The 23,846-nt window shown below is 41.4% G+C and overlaps 2 protein-coding genes across 2 annotated transcripts in view; both read left to right on the forward strand.

Annotated features, from left to right (window-relative positions):
- Nucleotides 1–2,564: 2,564 nt before the first annotated feature.
- Nucleotides 2,565–14,478, forward strand: copb1 (COPI coat complex subunit beta 1). Its single transcript, XM_084001661.1, has 22 exons — nt 2,565–2,702; nt 4,504–4,656; nt 4,803–5,032; nt 5,817–5,986; nt 6,071–6,185; nt 6,305–6,397; nt 6,751–6,888; nt 6,996–7,115; nt 7,721–7,828; nt 7,940–8,086; nt 8,240–8,385; nt 8,741–8,837; nt 8,955–9,115; nt 10,139–10,259; nt 10,406–10,633; nt 10,834–11,013; nt 11,831–11,975; nt 12,083–12,202; nt 12,765–12,910; nt 13,073–13,162; nt 13,816–13,971; nt 14,207–14,478. Exons 2-22 carry the CDS (start codon nt 4,566–4,568, stop codon nt 14,264–14,266), a joined length of 2,862 nt encoding a protein of 953 aa, XP_083857787.1. The 5' UTR covers nt 2,565–2,702; nt 4,504–4,565; the 3' UTR covers nt 14,267–14,478.
- Nucleotides 14,479–18,096: 3,618 nt separating this feature from the next.
- The window catches only part of rras2 (RAS related 2), a 30,281-nt gene continuing 24,531 nt past the window's right edge, over nt 18,097–23,846 (forward strand). The window contains exon 1 of the mRNA XM_083995678.1: nt 18,097–18,760. Coding sequence (XP_083851804.1) covers nt 18,659–18,760 — 102 coding nt within the window. The 5' untranslated portion in view covers nt 18,097–18,658. The remainder of the gene's footprint in view (nt 18,761–23,846) is intronic.

Consider the following 23,846-nt stretch of genomic DNA (forward strand, 5'->3'; position numbering starts at 1 on the left):
TGCCGATTGTCGAGTGAACTGATTGAAAAAAACTGGCTTTATGCTTTCACCATAAGCTGAAGAAGTGAGATATATTAAGGCCTATTTTTTATATACTGTATATATAAATTCATAAAGCATATTCAAAGCCATTTTTCATGCCAGTTAATTAATAAAAACAATTTTTAAAAGCTCTTCTGCATGCTCTACCTGTCTGAATACACACAGATTGTCCTAAAAACCTGAGTTATCCTGAGGTAATCATGAGAATGGACTTGAAACTCTTTGAACTGAAGATAAGTAGCCGACTGATAGGTGTTCAGTGAGAGCTGCCAGCTTAAGAAAAAATAAATCCTTACCCTAAAACCCTTTCCTCCTTCATCCTGTAGCTAATGTTGTCCAGTCCAGCCCAGTTATATCAACTTCAACAAGTTAGAACAAGAGAAGACAAACTGTTTGATGTGTCAATAATATGCAGCCTAAACTTTGACCTCTCAGATTAAGCTAACGTGGCCTTTTTCACAGCAAGTAGGCTATGTGGCAGCAGGAAAAAGCACAGATGTCAATGTCATTAATAACATTAACCATGGCTGTGCACCAGTTGTAACTGTGCATGCAAATTTAATGTAACACCTGTGTCTCTGCTGCTATGACAACTCAGAGTGTATTCAGGATGTACGCAGGTAAACTCACACATTTACATGCACGTAGAGGTAATGTTTAATAGGATAAATAAACACACATTGAAGGAACCAACAACTAATGCACACCCTCCGCATGAAAGTAACAAAGCCTGTGCCCACCCTAGAGTCACAAACACACACACACACACACACACACACACACACACACACACACACACACACACACACACACACACACACACACACACACACACACACGCACACAAAGCAACTAATCATCACAGTCTGGTAACCTATCACGCCTGAGGAAATAGAAAGGTTTTCGGTTTGCTTAACCTGGGCACATTTTTGTCTGGGCTCCTGTTACACACTGTGACTGAGGATTGCACAATTTTTTTGATTAGCACAATGAATTTTCAGATGGAAGGTACACACGTATTTGTGCAAACACCAGCTTGCATTATGTAGCCTGAAATAAAGAAATAAAAAAAAATATGTGACCTCAAAATGAACGTCTGTCATCCATAGACTATAGAGGTGCAATCTCACATGCCTTTATAGAGTAAAACTCATTGTTTGAAGAGGTAGTAGGCTACTGTTGTTTTATATGCGATCACAGCCCATAAGAGTGCTTTTATGCTTTTCTTTAATGTTTTGTTTACATTTTACATCTCCTTTACTTGGTTAAATAATAATCCTGTACAATAATTTTAATTGCATATAAAGTAAACAGGTGCACAAGTTTAGCCATTGTTCTTTGGCTGAACAGACTCTGTGACATAAACAGGCAGGCCTACTTTGTTTGTGGCTTGAACCGTAGCCTATATAACACTATTGTGACAGCTTTAATTTGAATGAGTACTATGTCTATGCAAAGACTTGTGAAGGGAGGAATTACGATCCGTGTGGAAGGATGAATGGGATCTGTTGCAGTGTTTGCAGCCTAACAGCAGCATTTGACATTTACAATTTTCTTCAAAATACCAAAATCCATGTTTCATTGGCCAGCATGGTTTGTTCAGGTAAAGACAATACTTCATAACGGGATGAATTAACTGTTGATTTGTTGGTCTTTCAGTTGGATTGCAACAATAAAACAATAAAATAAAGTTAGACTTCTCCTGTTAGTCTTTCCTTCTCAAATATGATTTGTTGTTATAAAGTGATTATTAGGCGACAGACAGTTCATTCAAGTTTCCATGTTCACACTGTGTCACTATGGCTGAGATTCCACTGGAGGGTGCTGCACACCATTAAAGTCCATTGTGTTATTTTGTAGAACTTACTTAATAGTGTGTGCCTGTGTGTGTGTGTGTGTGTGTGTGTGTGTGTGTGTGTGTGTTAACCATACATTTTAAATAATTTGTTTGTGTTTGTGGCAAAGGGGCCAAATCAGAAGAGACTGTGGCAGTGGAGCCTAAAAAAAACAATAAATAGGCTAGTACATTTTTAAATGGAAGTTAAAATGTGAAAAAACATTTGTGTTTTGATTGTATTTTGTAAATGCTGTGATTTTATTTTATATAGCCCTATAGAAACCACAAAGCCATAACCAAAACCAAAAACCAAACAAAATCTATACATATATAAATCTATTTACACAATTGAATTGGAAAATAGGGGTTATTATTTCAAACAGTCATAATGAAGTTTTTAATTAATTGTAAATGTCTTGTGTTTTTATAGCTTTTCGTTTTTATTTCCATACTATGAAGCTAGTGTTTGAATGTTGGCTATTCTATGAATTTCTATAGGCTATTAAATTCTTGAATCCTTGGTCTTTTTGAGGACCATTTACATTTATGAATGTCTATTTTCCGTATATATATATATATATATTTTTTTTTTAAAGTATAAGTATTGAAAGTTTTGTGTTTGTTTTATTTTCTTGCGTTTTCCGGTGTTTGACCCTTCCGGCGCACGGTAGCAGTGATGTGGCTCAGAAAGTAATCTTCCACGTCACTAGGAAGTGGTGGCGAGAGACAGCTCACGAAGGAAGGGAGCGTTTCTTTTTACAGATGTGAATATCCATAAACTGGATATCGAAGGCCACTTCGGAGGATAAGAGTCGTGCAATAGGTAAATTATGTATCTTTGTTTTAATCAACAAACAACGATGTGTTAATAATTTCCTCAGCCGCGGTGGTAACACAGCTAAGACAGCTAGCTAAGGTGACTGTCCTCCATTTCATTGAAGCTAAGCTACCGCTAGCTGCCATTAAGTTAGTTAGCATTGATATATTTCGTTTAAACAAAGTTCACATAATCTTTAAAATAATCGACCACGTTACTGATGTTTTGGGTTTTAATCAGGTTTTGTCGCACAGCTGATGTTGCTAACACAAGAAACGCCATCGAGGCTTTTATCGCTGACAGTAGCTGCAGTGTTGTGCCGATGGTGCTAACGCTGCGTGTCACTATGTCTTAACCTGCTGCAAATATAACACTATTATTATTGTTTTTATCAACTTATGCTATATTTTTTCGGTGTTACAGTCACTGCTACTGACAACAGCATAGTTTTCACGATCAAAATCAACAGAAAGTACAGGATGATATCCGGTATTATGTAAACATAACCTTCATCCTGAACTGAAAATAAACTATAACCACAATGTAAAATGCTCTATTATACTTGCAAGTCCTGAAATAGAAATGAAACTTAGGCATAAACACGTAAGTATGATCAGGAAAACGTTCTTTCAGTATCAAAAGGTAGCAAAACAGTATAGCTATTTGATTAACCAAAAAACATTAATTATTTAAGATGAATATGCATAAGCTGTTGGGAAATGATTTTACAGTGTTTTAGATATTATTCATTGGGGTTTGTGTGTAAGACCTTAATCCCTAAAGTAAGATGTAAGTGCATAGGTCAAATGGATGTTGTGGCCTTGTGTAAAGTATTGAATTTCCCATTGAGTTGCTCTTGAGTGGAGGTATACCTGTATTTAAACAGAAGTGCTGAAGTGTCAGATGTAATATCAGGAATAAATTGACATCAAAGCTTAATACAGAAAATATAATTTTCCAACTTAATCATTTGTTAATCATCCAACTTTTCTAAGAAAACTATAGGAGAGAATGAATGAAGTGATGTATAAAATGAATATAAAAACCTTTCCGTTACATAATTCACTTCAGTGTCGATATAAACAAATCATTTTCAAATGTGTTGACCCAGTGGAACAGAACAGAATAAACAGACACATTATGTCACATTATGGTAGAAGTTTGTTTACATGCATTGTTCACAGTTTTGCAAAGTAATCTTCTGAGTTTAAAGGATGGGTTCACATATTCTCAAATCTGCAACAGTCATGCATTAATATGGCACATTGAAACACTTGTAATGATTATAATAAATAAATGCAGTAAATCACCATGGTCATACAAGACTGTAAGAAATTACTGAGGCAACTTCATATTAGAGTTAAAATGGCAAAGTGTCATGCTGCTGTTTCACCTGTTGTAACAAGACAAACACAGACATGGACAACACATTCTCAACTATTTAGAGTTTGCATTTCACCTGACATGTGTTTCTTTAAGGAGACCATGAAATAATTATTCAGACAAACCTAAGAGACTGTGTTTAACAATGAGCCAATGTGCTGCAGACTTTGAAGTTTAATCTAAGAAAAGGATAGGTATTTACCTTACCTAAAAGTAAGACCTGTCAGTGGCATCTCGATGACTGCTCTGGGTTTTGAAATGCTGATGTTAAGATCTGTCCGGCCCCATTTTATTCAGATTCACTTGGTTCAGTCTATGTGGCTGTCTTTGTAGTTACAGAGCACATTCGCTGCCTGTGTATTTATGCATCTGTGTAAATGTTTTTTTCCACCATTTCTTAAATCTCCTCCTCTCTCTCCCACAGGTGTTATCCTGAAAGCAACATTCATTGGGATTCTCTGAAACGGATACAGGCCCAGCAGCAAAATGACGGCTGCAGAGAACGTTTGTTACACTCTGATCAATGTCGCGTCTGACTCGGAGCCGCCCTCCGAAGTCAGCCTGAAGACTGACCTAGGTAAATATTCTGTGGCCAGTGTTAAGTCTTCTTAGCTGACAAGTTACTGAAGGGAGTTCATATTATTGGCATAAAAAACAAATGATTCAACAAATTCTCTGAAAAAAAAAACAGTTGAAAAGATTATAATAATCGTCTTTCTACAGAAAAGGGGGAGATCAAGGCAAAGACGGAAGCTCTGAAGAAGGTCATCATCATGATCCTGAACGGTGAGAAGTTGCCTGGACTCCTGATGACCATCATCCGCTTCGTGCTGCCGCTTCAGGATCACACCATCAAGAAACTGCTGCTGGTTTTCTGGGAGATTGTCCCCAAAACGACTCCAGATGGCAAGCTGCTTCAGGAGATGATCCTGGTCTGTGACGCCTACAGAAAGGTAAGCTTAGCTAACTGATATGAAGTGAGATGAGTGAGATGCACATTTGAATGGGTAGCTGAACAATTTTGCAGGGTTGTCTCACTCCTAAATGTGAATCAGCATCACTGTTCCCTCTAAGGTGTTTTACTGTGCAATTGCACACTGCTCCCCACCTCTTTGCCCAGAAGACAAAAAAAGTTGCACACTCAAATACCCCTGACTAGTTTACTGTTTATTTCTCCCTAATGTGCGCTTCAAATTGTGAAATTTATGACCTTAAATGTGGTCTGTAGTGCAACTACGATTTAAGTTTTTGCTTGAGAATTATTATTACTGTTCATATCAAGAATGCTTCTGTGCCAAGACTTGATGACACCAACTTGATGTAGTTATTTTTTTCATATTGTTCATATGGCAATGCATGCAAAATCTATTTTGCCAAAACAATATTGTATTTTGTTATCATTAACTGTAACTGACCTAGATATGGAGTAGCCTAGGTAATGTTGTCAAAATAATCTGTTATTAATCATTATAGTAATAGCCAATTGTATTGATATTTGGAGTTGGAGAGGTGAGGCCATAGCACCAGCATGTAGACGTACTGTGTACACTTGAGCTTTCGCTCACAGTCGCTCACAGTCACTCAAGCAGGTCATCAGGGGAGTTGAATTTCTGCTCAGGAAAATTGAAAATTAGAGGGAACATTGATCAGCATTCACAAATATTTGGTCCAAAAGCTGTAGTAACACTATAACCACTAAAATGTTGGTCTCACAAATATTTATTTTTCGATTTTCAGGATCTCCAGCATCCCAACGAGTTCATCCGTGGCTCCACTCTGCGTTTCCTGTGCAAACTGAAGGAGTCCGAGCTGCTCGAGCCCCTCATGCCAGCCATCCGGGCCTGCCTGGAGCACCGCCACAGCTACGTGCGCCGTAACGCCGTCCTGGCCATCTACACCATCTACAGGTACAGACAGTTCAGGATTTTGCGCCTCCATTCATTCATTAAGTGAACGACAAGCAGCTGATGCTGATTTTCCCTTTTGTGTAGGAACTTTGAACATCTCATCCCCGACGCTCCAGAGTTGATCCACGATTTCCTTGTCAATGAGAAAGATGCCAGCTGTAAGAGAAACGCTTTCATGATGCTGATTCATGCCGATCAGGTCTGTAGCTGAGCGCTCTTTTCTAACCTTTTCTACAATCCAGTGCCACCAAAACCAATATAGTACCTGTCACAGAAGCCTAACCTACATCATGTGGTTGTCATATCTACATCAAACAGGATCGAGCTCTGGATTACCTCAGCACATGTATCGACCAGGTTCACACGTTTGGTGACATCCTTCAGTTGGTCATCGTGGAGCTGATTTACAAAGTGAGTCGAAGCCTTAACCAGTCTAATTGAAGCATGTAATTGTATTTATGTATGATTTAGTTTGAATGTGTATGAAGCATGAGGGGTGCCAGGGGTGGGGGCTGCCTTAAAGTTCTAAGATGAGAGTTTTATTTTTATTTTTTCAGATTTTTTTCCTTCGTCCTACCCATCTGTTTCTCCTATTAATTTGTTTATGCCATATCTGTGACATTTGAAATGTTTGTAAAGATATGTTAAAAAAAAATCCCCCCCCAAAAAAATAACTAGTCTAATTGAAGCTTTACAGGACAACAGTTTTCCACTTGAAGAGCTGCATTAGTGTGTTAACTCTTGGTGTGTTTGCTCTTCGTCAGGTTTGCCATGCTAACCCCTCTGAGCGCGCTCGCTTCATCCGCTGCATCTACAACCTGCTGCAGTCGTCCAGCCCTGCTGTCAAGTACGAGGCCGCCGGCACACTTGTAACTCTCTCCAGTGCTCCCACAGCCATCAAGGTACATCACCAAGAGCCATATACTATCCTGTTTAGACAGCGCTGATATTGTACTACATTTGACCTAATGGCAGCGATGTCTTATTTATTTATTCTTTGTGACTCCAGGCTGCTGCCCAGTGCTACATTGATTTGATCATCAAGGAGAGCGACAACAATGTGAAGCTGATTGTTCTTGATCGGTTGATTGAACTCAAGGAGCATCCGACCCACGAGCGTGTACTCCAGGTACTTTGAATTACGTCTGTGTTGAGTCCAGTGAATTTCAACCTTGGGGTCGGGACCCCACGTGGGGTCGCCTGGAATTCAAATGGGGTCGCCTGAAATGTCTAGTAATTGATTTTTAAAAAAATACTGATATTTTATTTAAACTAATTATTGTTCTTTTTAAAATTATGATTAAAAACACCACACACAATCTTAAACAACTGCATCTATACTTTCACTTTCTCATATATACATAAATCGAGTTCAAGTAAAATGCAGCATATAAAAATATCTGAGCTGGTGCATCTTGATTGATGGGTCGCCAAAAATTTGTGATGTCAAAATGGGATCACGAGCCAAATAAGGTTGGGAACCACTGGTTTTGTCCTTCTTATTAGCCGTAAAGACCATTGCCTTCTTTATCAAAACATGTATTATTAAAAAGATTTTAGCCAAAATTTAAGCCCTATTGAAAATAATAAACAGACCTTTCACCAATTAAACCTAAACAAGCTGTACTTAAAAAATATACAGAATAGAAAACAGAAAGCATCTGGTAAACGTCATATTTTACAATCAACTCTGTTCAGACTAAAATTAATTGTCATCAATGCTTTTTAATCCAGGACCTTGTGATGGACATCCTGCGTGTTCTCAGCACCCCCGACCTGGAAGTCAGGAAGAAGACCTTGCAGCTGGCTCTGGACCTGGTCTCGTCTCGCAACGTGGAAGAGGTCGGTGGCACGGACACGATAGCCATATGTTTGTTGTTGCTTTTCTAGCATAAACAGAGAAAAGAATGGAAAATAGATTGCAAAAATCAGTGACATCTGTTTGTTTTCCAGTTGGTGATTGTTTTGAAGAAAGAGGTGATCAAGACAAACAACGTGACAGAACATGAAGACACTGACAAGTACAGGCAGCTGTTGGTGCGCACTCTCCACTCGTGCAGCGTCCGCTTCCCTGACATGGCGGCCAACGTCATACCTGTGGTGAGCCTCCTATTATTTCTATACATTGTAAAGAAGATTCTCCTGAAATGTTTTATGTGTTTATAGGCGTTCGACAGAAACCCAAATGTTGGTTTATACATAGTTATAATAAGAATATATGAAGCAGTGTCTGTGTGTTGGCTTGGTTTACAGCTGATGGAGTTCCTAAGTGACACTAATGAGGCGGCTGCTGCCGATGTGCTGGAGTTTGTGCGGGAGGCCATTCAGAGATTTGACAGCTTGAGACCCCTCATCATTGAGAAGATGCTGGAAGTCTTTCACGCCATCAAAACTGTCAAGTAAGCACGTTCGGCGGTTTATTATGCAGAGCCAGGAATAATCTTTTCGTTTTCTCTTGTAATGGTTATAAAAGCAGCCTGTTTGATTTAGAGTCATAAATGGAGCTGATTATCCGATTTCAGTTTATTGCATCATCTGTTGGGAACTCGTTTTTATCAAAAATAATAGAGGTTAAGTGGCTCGAGAGGCACAGTGATGTAATACATAACGAAACAGGATAACTTGAATTTTATCAGCCGTTACCTTATATGAGGAATAAAACTGACGCCTGATTGCAGCTATTTGAACATCATGTTGTAATCTTGTACTTTAGTCATGTTTGTGACCTTTGTCTCCACGTTCATGTTTCTGTAGGATCTACAGGGGAGCGCTGTGGATCCTGGGAGAATACTGCAGCACCAAGGATGACATCCAGAGTGTGATGACAGAAGTACGCAGGTCTTTGGGAGAGGTATGTTTGTTTATTCGCGTTGTTGTCGTGTCAACAGTCCAGTTAGTCCCAACTTAAATATGATTATCACAAATATCTGATCTGTGTGTGTGTGTGTGTGTGTTTTAACTTGGACAGATCCCGATTGTAGAAAATGAGATAAAGAAGGAGACGGGGGAGGTGAAGCCAGAGGATGAAGTGAGTGCAGCTCCGGCCCAGAAGCTGGTGACGGAGATGGGCACCTACGTGACGCAGAGCGCCCTGAGCTCCTCCAGGCCCTCCAAGAAAGAGGAGGACAGGTAAACATTGCTCTGTGTGGAGGAGGTTCAGTATAACTAAAGTATTAAAGGAGAATTACGGCCATTTTTTAACCCCTAAATCGTTTTCCTGATGGTCACCCAGTGTTGGGGGGAGCAAAAATCATGACTTAAATTGACAACACTCAACACTCAAAAAACAATCAAATATCTATGGTACATGACTTGAATCCTTACGACACACCACTGAACTCATAGTGTACAGTATAAACAGTATAAACTTTGTGTTTTTGCATGTAGCCACTCACCTCAGATAGCCGAACTCTGAAACGTCCTGGAAAGACATTACTATCCGATCGCAGAGCGCCTGCTCTCCCCGCCACAGAAACAGACACTTTTTCCTTGTTGTGATGATTTCTTTACAAAAATAAACAGTCGTCGGACTCGGAGATATTTTGGACATTACCACTGCACTGCTCAACCGTTTATTTTTGTAAAGAAATCATCACACACTACCATAGATATTTGATTGTTTTTTGAGTGTTTGTTGTGCCCCCATAGGTTAGCGTTGTCGCTATCCCGAGCGCCGCCTCGCCATGGTGTAACTCCGGTTTGCCTGCATCAATTTTAGTCGCGTTTTTGCTCATATTTCGCCATATTTGTATGAATAAAATGTTGTATGAATGATATATCAACAATGCACAAAAAAAACCTTCAGAATATAATACAGACTGGAATAAAGAATAAAAAATTTTAAAAAAAAATATTTTTTTAAATCAATGAAAATAGAGAACTCATGTGTTGTTGCTGCAACAACAACTGGCCAGGAAGGGGTTAAAACATTTTGTAACCCATGTCAAAAGTGATTTTTATGATAGGTCAAGATCCAGCCTTATATGTATCACAAAAATGTTGGGAGTAACTGATGTCTAAATGTCTCTTACTATAAGTTGAAATTTTTGTCCAGGGGTAAAAACTGAAAAAGGCTGAAGGGTCACCTGAGGGTTAATAGTGTATTTTCACCATCCAGAACACACTCAGTAAACACTGACTCTGTTGTTGCAGACCTCCTCTCAGAGGCTTCCTGATGGATGGAGACTTCTACGTGGCAGCGTCCCTGGCCACGACACTAACCAAAGTGGCCTTGCGCTATGTTGCAATCGTTCAAGACAAAAAGAAACAAAACGTAAGACACCGTCCTGTCGTCACACTCACTGAGAAGACAACACCTTTCTAAGAAGTCGATTAACCACCTGCCACGTTTCTCTAATCCCTGCTCTCGTGCTGCCCCTCCCTCCTCCTCTTCCTCCTCCTCCTCCTCCTCCTCCTCAGTCGTTTGTTGCAGAGTCCATGCTGATCATGGTCACTGTGCTGCACCTGGGCAAGTCCTCGCTGCCCAAGAAGCCAATTACAGACGATGATGTGGACCGCATCTCGCTGTGCCTGAAGGTCCTGTCAGAGTGCTCGCCACTTATGAATGACATTTTCAACAAGGAGTGCCGCAAATCCCTGTCACATATGCTGACAGTCAGACTGGAGGAGGAGAAGCTGTCACAGAAGGTAATGACAGTTTAGTGAGAGGATAGTTAACCTCCTGACACCCGTGCACAGCTGTGGCCTCATCACAAGTAAAGTTTGGTGTTAATTGAATTGTTTTACACGCAGCTGTCATTTCCTTATGTACAGAAATAGTATAGTATGTTTTGTGTTATTGGCCCCATGCTCCTAAAATAACCACACGTTTCACTTTGCGTCCACAGAAAGAGTCTGAGAAACGTAATGTAACGGTGCAGGCGGACGACCCCATCTCCTTCATGCAGCTCACAGCCAAAAATGAAATGACTTCCAAGGAGGACCAGTTCCAGCTCAGTCTGCTGGCCGCTATGGGCAACACTCAGAGGAAAGAGGCTGCCGACCCCCTGGCTTCCAAACTCAACAAGGTACAGGCCTGCAGGAGTCAAGACAACTAGAGACAAAGTGGGAGACATACCGTCATTTTCGGACTATTGAGCGCACCTGAATATAAGCCGCATCAGCTAAATTTGAAAAGAAAATACATTTTGTACAGTATATAGGCCGCACTTGAATATAAGCCGCAGGTTTTCATATTGTAACATGAGATATTATTTACACAGAAAGACAGTAGGGAACTATGTAAGTCCACTCGCTTTTCCACTGTTTTGGTTTCGCTCCTCTCACCCATGTGCATTTGTTTACAATGAAGCCGGCGAAAAATCAATTTATGGAGCGGTGGTTAACGTTACATAATATATACAATGTTATGGCGTGTGTGTTTGTGTAGTATTAACCGTCATAAACAAAAGATTACGGGTTACGGAAGCGCGTTTGTGTTGCGGTGTGCAGAGACAAGAGCTGGGACACCGGGGCGGGTGAAAAAAGTAGCGGCTTATAGTCCGAAAAGTACGGTAGTTTGGTTGTAAATGTCATCTCCGCTCAGACACAGAATAAGAATGATTATATTTTTTTGGTTCGATTATTTTCTCATTGTTAGAATTATAATGCATGAATGTTTTCAGACCTTAGAGTTAAATCTTCTTCAGAGGACAATGTCTTTCGCCATGAATATAATTCATTTTGATGAAAGGACAAAGAGCTATGAATCCTTTTTAAGTCCTTGTCATGCAGCTGTAGTGCTACACAAATGAATGACAAAAACCCTTCATTTTTTTTTACTGTGAATAATATTTGCATTTTTATAAGTGGTTATTAAGTGTGATTCCTTTCTGTCACATCCAGGTGACTCAGCTCACAGGCTTCTCGGACCCAGTGTATGCTGAAGCCTACGTTCACGTCAACCAGTATGACATCGTGTTGGATGTGCTGGTGGTCAACCAAACCAGTGATACTCTCCAGAACTGCACCCTGGAGCTGGCCACTTTAGGTTAGTCCGCTTTATCTCTCACCGCACTTAGACGAATGTGCTGCAGGTTCATGGCCGTCACATCTGTGTGCGCATTTTCATTAAACTGAGTTTTAACCTCTCCACAGGTGATCTCAAGTTGGTTGAGAAACCTTCACCTTTAACTCTGGCTCCTCACGATTTTGCAAACATCAAGGCCAATGTCAAGGTGGCTTCTACTGAAAACGGCATTATATTCGGCAACATTGGTAAGAAACGTGTATTTTTCATATCACTTTAGTCATGTTGTGTGTGTTTTACTTTTTGTAACGTCAAAAAAAAAAATGCCAATCAAAGATTCTCCCAACTGTTTTGTAGCTATTTGTTAAACATTTCAGTTTCATATTTCAGGGGCAAAGCAGTTTTTTAAAAATATATTTGATAACATTGCGCTATGTAAGAACTCATAACAACCAACACAATACAGGGAGAAATGCACAAACGTGCAATAAGCAAGGTGATTTACTTCACCAAACCCATGCTTGTATTTTGACAAGTTGACAAATGATGGGTGAATATTTGCCCACAGAGTTTGCACGTCACTTTCTGAGAATGCCCTTCTGAAATACTCCCATACTTTGGACTTCCTGTCTTTTATCTAATGGTGTAAGCAATGTTTCGCTTCCTGTGGTGTAGGAATAGTTTTCCTGCACCCAGTCAATCAGAACTAGGTCAATTAAGATTCATCCCATTGACTATATGAGAATAGTCCGATTTTTAATCAGAGCACGTTTTTCTCATGGTTTGGGATGTTTGATTCTTTGGTTACAGTCTACGATGTGTCGGGAGCTGCTAGCGACAGAAACTGCGTCGTCCTCAGCGACATCCACATTGACATCATGGACTACATCCAGCCAGCCTCCTGCACCGACGCAGAGTTCAGACAGATGTGGGCAGAGTTTGAATGGGAAAACAAGGTAAACTTGGTCTTTCTGCTTTGTAGCTATTCTATGAAAGTAATTCTAACATGTTAATTCTATTTTAAAGGGATTTGCCTTCAACAAATCAACAATATTTTTTATAAAATATGAAATTGCAAAAAATTGATTGGGTTCCTAAATGGTCTCTGTTTGTCGTAGGTGACGGTTAACACCAATATCACTGATCTGAACGAATACCTCCAACACATCCTCAAGTCGACCAACATGAAGTGTCTCACTCCAGAGAAGGTTTGTTTGTTTGTTTGTTTATTTCACATATCAAAAAGTTAAAAAAGATATAACATATAAAATCCAAGACAATGTGAAGGAGAAATGCCCCCAAAAAAACCTCCAGGGGCTTGTGGGGTGGCATTCTCCAACTACAGTTCTAAGCTAATGAGCATACATTTGTGAAGTACAAAAACCGTTCATACATAATAAATACAAACATGGTTTAACATGATTTAAAATTGTACAATGCAATACAAAAGCTTGATAAACATATGATAAAAAAATAATAATAATCCCAGTTTAGATAGGCAGACCATGTGGAAAGTATTGACTGGTTAGCAGGAGTGACTTTAGTGCTCTCCTAAATTGTTGTAAAGATAAGTTTAAAAAATGTGCAGGTAATAAATTCCATATTCTGGGCCCACGAAAAAGTATACACAACTGAGATTGGGAGGTACAACAATATTGGGTTCTAAGGTTGGTATGAGAAAGAAGATACAGCAGGTTGTCGGGACTTATTAATTTGAATGAAATTAGCAGCTAAGACTTCACTGATGGTTAATTTAGGGAAAAACCACGTATAGCCTTTGCAGTGGTTCAATAAGAGCGGATACTGTTGTTGTGCAATATTTCATTCTCAACATGTTTTTCCTCTCGCTCTGTTAAACCAGGCGCTGTCTGGCTTCTGCGGCTTCATGGCTGCCAACCTTTATGCTCGTTCTATCTTTGGAGAAGACGCCCTGGCTAATGTCAGCATCGAGAAGCCCATCCACCTGGGGCCCGAGGCACCTGTCAACGGACACATACGCATTAGAGCCAAAAGTCAGGTGGGTCACAGCTGCTGCACCTTAAAGTAAAGGCTCGGTTTGAATTTATTTGCCCTCAACTCAAGCAGAGCCACCGCTTCATCTTTTGGAAAACGATAACATTTTAACCTGATATCTCATCGGAAGAATCATCGGACTGAATGGAAGAGGAATCATTACCTGGATGTATCCAATCTGTTATTATTATTATTATATAGAGTCTTTTGTAATAAATCCTGTCTCCTTCTTCACACAGGGGATGGCCTTGAGCCTCGGTGACAAGATCAACCTCTCCCAGAAGAAGACAAATGTCTGAGACAACTCTGACCCAGCTGATCCCTCTGACTTTCTAAAAGTCGCCTGCTGTTCTCTTGTATCACCCGTTTTACAGCCTCTTCATCACAGCAAGTTAAGAACTTCATGTGGTCAGTTGCTACCGTGCTGTTTGTGTCTTCTTCTTTACTTTTTTTTTTTTTTTTTACACACATCACTTCTGTCTAAAAAAACTACATCTCAGTCATGTCCCCTGTCCTGTTTCTTTTCAATAAACATATGTATTAAAAGAAGGAAGTCTTAATGACTCATGCTGTGGTCACTGAGATCTCTTATTGCAATGTTGGACATTTTTCACCACCGTATACTTATTTTTCTTTTGTTCTCATAATTTCAGTTTAGCAGGAAATACATTCATGTGCCTTTTTAAAACTTTACATCTAATATCCCTCATTAAAAAGCAGTTTGAAGGGTAACACCAACTGCTATGAACAGCCCCTATTTGAGCAATATCCCCTGGAAAGTTGTGCTGTATTATTAGATCTTTGGGAAGTGGTTTCAAAAAGAGTATGCTACTGTTATCTAAAGGTGATTGTGTCTCAAAGTGAAAGGACTCCTGCCTGGAGCTCCTGCTGTGTCCAGCTTCATAGCTCTGGGCTCTAATTAGAATTCCTCAGATGCCTTTTAGTGATATGTTGCCCAGCGTGAAGCTGATTGGTATTTGTTCTGGCAGAAAGTGACATCAAATGACATCACGGGGACTCAAAAACACATATGTATCATAGGCAGTGTCTTTAACCCAGGATAATATCTTCATTTCAAAGGTACTTTCAAAGCCATCTGCAGTTTTCTTTCTTTTCTTTTTTTTTTTTACGCTGGCACCGTGATAATGAGATGGAGATGGATTAGTGTTGGCACAGACCTACCTACCTACTCCACCTGCACCTCCTCCTCTTTATAATTTATAACTAAAGGGACATTTCTGGGAATATGCCAGATTAAAAGGTCACAACCCTGGTCAAGCATTTACAGTATCTGTGAAATCTGCCTCTCTGGGGTTTAGATAAAGGCTGAAGGTGAGTTTGAGGTCAGACCTTCAGCTCCAAAAGTAAACAGTCGACCGCCTGACGGGAGTGTCGCTGCCAAACTGCTGTGTTCTCTGGATTGAGGAAAGATATTATTCATATCCGTTACAATGGCAGGGAAACCCCATAATTTGAGCTTTTAAGCTTTTTCACACCCTGTGTTTTTTGTCCTGATTTTTTTTTCTATTTTGGCACAGCATCACATAGACGGTATTCTTCCCGACAAAGCATTGCTGTTACATTTTATAATGACCTGTGTTTGTATAGGGATTTTTTTTTTTTTTACTGTGACAGTAGGACGGTGAATTTATGGTGCTGTTAATATATTTTATATCAAGTCCCATGTCAAAACAACTTCTGCTTTTCATCTTCTAAGGAATCTGTGTAATACTGTATTTCTTTTGTTTTTATAGATATCTGAATGTCATTGAAAGAATTGCTCCAGTAATTTTCTTTTTTTCATAGCTCTCTAAACTACAAAAACACTCTTCTCCTCTGTACTTTAAACCCACTTGGGTGGTCCTAAAGCCTGAGCAGCCATGTCAGTACTGTAGATTTCCTGTTAACGATTAATACGGATGTCTGAGTCCGTTTTTGTTTACTATTCTTAATCACGACTTTGAAGATCACTCAACTTCAGCCTCTCGAGTCCAGTTTCTCTCTTTGGACACTAGGTGGCGCCACACATAGCCTACCAGAGCAGGCAGTTAACTGGTGTTCAACATAGTCAAACAGTGTAGCAGGATTTGTCAAAACATGACATGTAATTGACATGATGGTATAATTCAGCTTGTGCACACTGAAGTAAAAGTCTGTCATTCATTTCAGATAAACTGGCTTGTGTCTGCTCTTCAGGCTGAACGTCGGCTTAGTGACAGAAGATCAGAGTTCATCTCTTTATTTTCACCCCAGTGACGACTTATCGTGACACCACACACACCCAAAATACTCTGTAGACATCACCATGAGGATCTCTAGAATGGCAATATTAGGTTTGTTGTGTTACTTTGTTCAGTTTGTATCTATTGTTTACTATTATTTCTTAATCTAACTCTGATTTACCTTATTATATCCCCTTCCTATGTCCCTATAATACACTTACTGAGCGTTTTGTGAGGAATTCCTGTGCATCTAATTTATGGAGTTATCCAATTAGCTAATTATGTGGCAGATACAGATAAAGAGCCACAGTTAATGTTCATTCAAAAAGCAACAATGTGGGGAAAAAACTGTGATTTCTGAGACTTTGTCTGTGGTGCGACTTTGTCAGTTTCAGGCTGGTTGGTTTGAGTATTTCTGAAACTGATGATCATCTGGGATTTTTCACACACATCAATCTCTGGAGTTTTTACTCAAAATGGTGTGAAAAACAAAAACACATCCAGTGTGTGGTGGTTCTGCGGGTGGAAACACCTTGTTGATGATGAGAGAGAGAGAAAGGTCGGAGGAGAAACGTAACTGACAAGCTTCTGTAAACTCAGAAGAAAGATAACCACTCCCTACAACTGTGGTGAGCAGAGAAACTTCTCAGAAAAAAACACAACACATGATGACGGTTGAGCTCCGACGGCAGAAGGACAGATGAAGACTGGGAAATTAAAAAGCCTGGTCTGATGAGTCTGGATTTCTGCTGAGGCAGCAGATGGTGGAGTCGGGATTTGGCATCGACCACAAGAATCCATGCACCCAACCTGCCTTGTGTCAACAGTCCAGCCTGGTTATAGTGGTGGTGGAGTTATGGTGTGAGGAATGTTTTCTTGGCCCACATTGGGCCCCTTAATACCAAACAATCATACTTTGAATGCCACGGCCAGTCTGGCTGTTGTTGTTGACCGTGTGCTTCACTTTATGGTCACAGTTAACCATCTTCTACATGTCACAAAGTTAAAATCAGATAAAACCCAACACTAGATCATGTTTTGAATGTGGTTGAACCGGATACTTGTGAGTGAATGAACAAAATCTGAAGAAATGACTGTGATAAATAATAGTAGTGTTCCTAATTTATTTATTTTTATTTAACCTTTATTCATCCAGGAAGGATCCACTGAGATTTAACAATCTCTTTTCCAAGGATGTCCTGGTCAGGAAGAGCAGCATTACAAAACAATCAATCAAAACAAGTGAGAACATACAGAGCAAGGTAGCAAAAAGACAATGATAATTGATACAATAAAAGAGACCCCAACAGTGAAACACAATTTGAAAGCTAAGAGTCACAGGTGCAACTGGTGACTAATAGTTCAGAGACAGATTGTTTAAAGCCAGAAAGAGGGATGAGAGATCCCATCCTCATCCTGACTTGCAGGTCATTCCAAGACCAAGGCCCTAAGTAGGAGAGGGTCCTCTTCCCTAACTCTGTCCTCATTAAGGGAACCTTAAATCGCAACCAGCTATTAGCTCTAAGATCATGTGTAATTTGATAAAGAGCTCAGTAAGTAAATAGACTACAAGTAAATTATCATGCAAACAGTGAGAAAAGGGCTCCATAGATATAAATGAAGGCAAACTAATATTTAAAGACTATAGCTGTTTAATATAGTTTTAATATTGATAATAGCTGCAGGGGCCACATTTATTATCACCACATGAGAGGCGAGCTGTGATTACAGTGAGCAGAGTATGTGCAGAGTGTGTTTAGGGACAGGAATGTGACTGTGACTGCAGAAGAGGGGGTGTCTGTCTGTCTGATGACCGGGCTGCAGGGGTGGGTTAGGGCCGTGCGCGTGTGTGCGTGCGTGCGCACGAGAGAGAGGGAGGGCAGGCTGTGTATGTATAGAGAGGGAGGGGAGGTGTTGAGTTGAGGCAGTCAGAAGAGAAGAGCCCCTAGCGCCAGACTTCAGTACTGGCCGCCTGACTGATTATATACACTCCTACTAGCTATCGGATCCACATCTTGAACATCGCAGTGTTGTCGAGGAGGCTGAAACACGGTCAGGCGTATGGACAGGCGCCCGTAGCTCCACCGGTCTCTCTCTCCTGCTCCTGCTCTCTCTCTCTCTGCCCCCCCTCCTCCTCCTCCCTCCTCCTCCTCCTCCTCTTCTCTCCAGTCTGATCCACCACCACCACCACCCGTGCACAAAACGGACTATAACACCGACGAGTCATTCTTGGCAGCTTCTCCGGGCTCTGTCTCTCTCCGTGCCTCTCTCTTCTCCGCGCCCCGGTGTCTTCACTGCAGGGCCTCGGCAGTTTTTTTTTTTTTTTTTTTTTTTTTTCTTTACAGGAGAAGAAAAAAGTGGGTGTTTGCAGCTCACTGGTGTTTGGGCAGCAGCAGCAGCAGCGGCAGCAGCAGCGGCGGCGGCGACGAGCGCAGCGGCAGCGGCGGCAGCAGCAGCAAAGTGTCCTCGATGGCAGGCTGGAAGGACGGCTCGGTGCAGGAGAAGTATCGGCTGGTGGTGGTCGGAGGCGGCGGTGTCGGGAAATCAGCCCTGACTATCCAGTTTATCCAGGTCAGTTGCGTTCAAAGGCTCCACGGCCGCTGCTTTTGCTCGCTTCGCTTTGATTCCTCTGCTTTTTTACCCGAAAAACAGAGGGAGAGACCGGGGAAGGGAGGGAGAGAGAGAGAGAGGGAGAGGAGGGGGGAGAGAGGCCAGACACGGGAACCCCGTCAGTCAGCGGACACCGGGGTCTGTTTTTCTTCTCCACTACTTTACCGAGAGGCCTACAAGTATTTACCGAGTGGGGTCGTTTTTAGGAAGATGTTATAGGCTTGAGGTGGGATGGATTATTTAGTGAATTCAACAGGGGGGAAGGAGCAGCAGCAGCAGCAGGAGGAGGAGGAGGAGATCTGCTAGCTGTCACTTTAACTCGATGATTTCCGACTGATCCACTTCCACTTTGCAGTTTTATATCGCCGCTGGTCTAAAGAGAAAGGAAAGTAAAGAGTGGAGCTCCGGAGTTGTCCTGTTTGATTAAGTTGGTGTGCACTGCAGAGACTAGGAAAAGTAGCAGATTTCAGAGTCCAGTGCTAAAGTTGTTGCCACACTGACACTGCAAAGCAAAGGGCCCAAGCCAGAAAAAACTTCAGATATCAAGTAGAAAGGAGAGTAGAATAACAATGTAAAGCAGTGCAGAGAAAGTTGCACAGAAATCACATTAGTCTCTGTAGGCTATGATATGAATGTCAGTGGAGCAGCAGTGCTTCTCTCTGGGAGGTGGGTGGGTGGCACATTGAGCCACCACTAAAGTGGTGCAAATCTCATTAGAAATATGTGAACTAGACTGAGAAAATCCGTTAAGGGGTTGAATGACTGTAAAATAAGCAGCAGCACAAAATGTCCATTGAAAGATGATTAACTTTTGTGCTCAGGTGTGGACTTCCACCAAGGCGAGCTGCTGCTGCTGCTGCTGCTGCTGCTGCTGGTTAACCTGCCAGTAAGTTAGGAGAAGCCAGGGTCATGCATATTCTTCAAAATAAAAGTTAGGAGATAAATCATGTTTTATTTTTTTTTGTTTTTTTTTAGCAGCTGACTTGGAAACTAATCTGTGTCACATATGAAAGGCATGTAAACAGTTTACCTCCCTCTATCCCTGGTTGCATTCCAGCACACTGCAGACACAGCCTGCCGCGCTTTGACCTTCCAGGCTTTCATAATAGTCACTTAAGGAGAGGAGCTCCTTTTCCGAAAAGGCCCACACACACACACAGACACACACACACACACTCTGTACAAAAGGAATGACAAACTTTGCCCTTTGCCTTGTGTGTGTATGTGTGTGTGAGTGTGTGTGTGTGTGTGTGTGTGTCCATGTCAGTGTGTTACTGATGCTGGCTCTGGCTTCCAGGAGACCAGACTGCAGGCAGCTGCATGTCTCCACACTGTCAGACAATAGTGGGCTGGCACACGTTGCAGAGTGGGGGTGAAAAGCTTGTGTGTGTGTGTGTGTGTGTGTGTGTGTGTGTGTGTATTGAGGGGGGGGTTGCGTCTAATGAGGGTTCAAAAAGCTCATTAACTGCATACTAACTAAAAAGGGATCAGATAGCTGTGGCACAGACTTTTTTTTTTGCCATAGCCGGGTGACCCCACTGACCTGAAGTAGGGGAGCATCGAGCCGGATAACACACACACACACACACACACACACACACACACACACACACACACATATAGACACACAGACCACCAGTCTTATAACTACGTATGAAGCTTCTCCTTTCTAATTTAAAATGACAACATGCCGTTGCAGAAGATACCAGAGTTATGTAAGACATGTTTGTATATAGAAGTCAGATAAGACTCAGACATCGAGGTGTTTTTTTGTGTTTGTTTTTAACCTGCAACCTGAGATTTAGCAGTGAAGATGCAGCTCCTGCTCTAAGGAGGCCGAGTAGCAGACAGCCGTATCAATCAAAAGCTCATTCTTGAATTACGGAAAGTGCATTATTTCTGCTCGGTGAGTGAGTTCATCGCCGCCTGCTATAGCAGTCTCTTAGAAGATATTATCAAGCTGTCTGCATCCTGCTGTTGCCATGAATTTAATTTGGGAGGTAAACAGTGAAGAGTGTCAGTATATGCTGCCATTTTTTCTTTTTCTTTTTTTTTTGTCAGTGTGGGTTCAGGGATTTTGCTCAAACACCCACTTTGTATGTATTTTGTATTCAGTGTGACCCACGGATGATTTCCTCTCACGCTTGTCTGGCGTATATCTGCTGCAGCAGGAGGAGGAGGAGAACCTGTGTCCTCTTCAGACATTTCTAGAAGTCGTCTGTAAAGAGGGTGGGCAGGGGGGCGGGGGGGTGAGGGGGGCACCTAACAGCTGGTTGTGAAGTCCAGGTTTTCCCTCGAACTATGTTGAGTGTTGAGAGGGTGTTGGGGGTGGGGCTGCTGGGGTCCAGGGGGGGTCTGAGTCAGCCTGGGTGGGTTAATGGTCATGGACCATGTGGAATTTGGCCCCTTCGGCAAAGGAAGTCCCTCTACTGCTGCTGCTGCTCTTAGGACCTCCTAGTTTTGTATGGAAAAACATGACCTGCTTCCTGAATCACTGGAACTGTGTGTGTGTGTGTGTGTGTGTGTGTGTGTGTGTGTGTGTGTGTGTGACAGAGTATTAATCAGATTCAGTATTATGTGTTTCAAGTACATGACGTAACTTTTACCAAGAGTTATTGAGGTATTACTTGTTATTTTTATTATTACAGCTGGTAATTACAGTGCAGGCCTTACTTAAGTTCTCGTCTAAATAAAACCGTGTTACCACAAGTGTCAAAACTATCTTCTTCATAATCTAGAAACTTCTCTTTGAAAGTCTTGGTTGATTTGCTGTTGATTTACATTTTTACTACTACTTTTTCCGCAAACACTATTTGCTTCCAGTTCTTTCCATCATCTTTACTACCAGAAAAGACAATTTAATGTTGCGTACCAAGCTGCCAGTGAGACAATATATCATCATTTGAGATCCTGTCATCAAGTAGGTAAGAAGTTAGTCTTATAAATAGGCCTAATATAAATAGTCTACTTCTAGTTTTTGTGTGAAGGAATGCGTGTGTGTGAGTGTGAGTGTTAGGGTGGATGTGGTCGACCACGACGACACATTAACCATTTTAAGAAACATGTTTCAATCTTGTGTCATCTGAATGTGTCCAGTGTCACAGCACCACTAAAACATGTTCTCCACAAAACCCTGTTTTAAATTTAACAAAGTGTACCAAACTCTTAAAGTCGCCCAAACACAAACAGCTGTTGGGGGGAAAAAAAAAAAAATTTGCCCACACACTAAAAGTTTAGATGATTTATCAGGAAATATGTGACTAAGTAAACAGCTCTGTGAATCATTTGATGCCAAATTTGAACCCAGCTTTCAATTCTTCATTCTGCCATGGCACATTTCATTCATTTCTCAAAAGCTCTGAGGTTGGATGTGGAGGGTGAGTAAGTCTTAAGACCAAAAAAAAAAAAAAAAAAGAGGCTACTGTGCTGAAGCAGGGATTTCTGGGAGTCAGAGGATAGAAGATGATACCTCTAGTAATAACAGAGTGGCAGGTCCCTTGGAGCTCGCCGGCCACCCTTAATGCCAAACAGTTGACTCAAGCTGAAATAGCATTGGGATGACATAACATTGAGTCATCTGACAAAAGTTGTGGAGCACAGTGTGTTGTTTAATGTGACGTCTATGAGGGAGGAAGCGTCCCAAGTAAGGGAAAACATGACTCACATTGACCATGTGAACGCTGCATGTGGGGTGGTGTGCGTGCGTGCGTGCGTGTGTGTCTGTAAGTTTGTTTTTATCCCAGAAATAATGACATATCAAAAAACACTGTCTGATTTACTCAGAGTAACCGAAGAAGCTGCTGGAATGAGACGGCTCTATTATGAGATGTTGTGTGTTGTCGGAGCGCCTGCCTGGAAAGCGTGGTGTTGCTTGCTCACATGCTTGCTAATATTAGGGTGGTGGCAGCCCTCGGCAACGGAGGCTCATGCAGGAGAGCCGCCGCACATCCTGGCTGATCAAGTCCAGACAGATTAGATGAGGATTTTTCTAGAGACCTCAGTTGGATTTACAGCTATAGAGCACGAGTGACCTCTTTGTCTTCCTTCGCCTCCTGTTCCCTTCCCCACATATCTCACATTTTTCTCTAACATGGCTGTAATTACTTAGATATGAGGTCATTTAGGAAGAATGTAGCCATAAGTAGTAATTCAATAGAATAAACATGGATTATAAGGGCAGCCCTCCCTGGGCGTGTGGAGGCTTGGTGTAGTAATGATAGCAGTGCTGCCGGGGCTCAGTGCAGTAGTGAGTGCCGTTTCATGTGCGTTTCTCAGAAACAGCCACAGGTGGTTAGGAAAAGTGTTTGCAGCGACGCTTTCGTGCATGTGTTTGAGACTTAGTTGAGAGGCTTTGTTAAATGTAACACTAAGCACGGCAGGCTCTCAGCCCATTTTTGGATGCAGGCTGTTTTTTTTTTGTTTTTTTTGTAGCTTTCTGTCTCTGGCTCAGTGATATGTCACATGCCACAGTGCTGAGTGCAAACAACTCCATTTACTTTCTGACCAGCGTTTCTTCTTCACCTTTAAGGGAGTTCATATCTCCGCTGTGTAACGGAAGACTGAACCATGACAGTAAGCTCTTTCTTGGTGAAGGGTTTTCAGCTGTGGCAGGTGTGTGTATGTGTGTGTGTGTGCGTGTGTGTTTGTGTGTGTGTGTGAGGGCGGATGATGAGAGTACATTGTTTATTTAGCTCTGCAGGAGAGTCACCTGTTGATTTCTCACAGAGCGTAACCACAATGAGAGCAAATAAGCAGGGCCTAAAAGCATAAGGTAAAATAAACCACATATAAATATATAAACATAAAATATGATATGTAAAAAAAAAAAAATGCAGCAGAAAACATTTCAACAATGTGTCATCTAGAGAAACAAAGTCGGCCCTCTCATACAAAAATGTCATTGCAAACAACCGCCGCAGACCCCCTGTTTTTGTGAATGGTTTGACAGTCGCTTTGCTTCTGAATCATCCATCCGGTGAACAGGAGGCAGTTTATATATCACTGAAAATACATGCATTCATTTGATAATAGGTGGTTGTCATTCTGA

This window comes from Trachurus trachurus (assembly GCF_905171665.1).
Source record: "Trachurus trachurus genome assembly, chromosome: 3".
NCBI classification, from domain to species: Eukaryota; Metazoa; Chordata; class Actinopteri; order Carangiformes; family Carangidae; genus Trachurus; species Trachurus trachurus.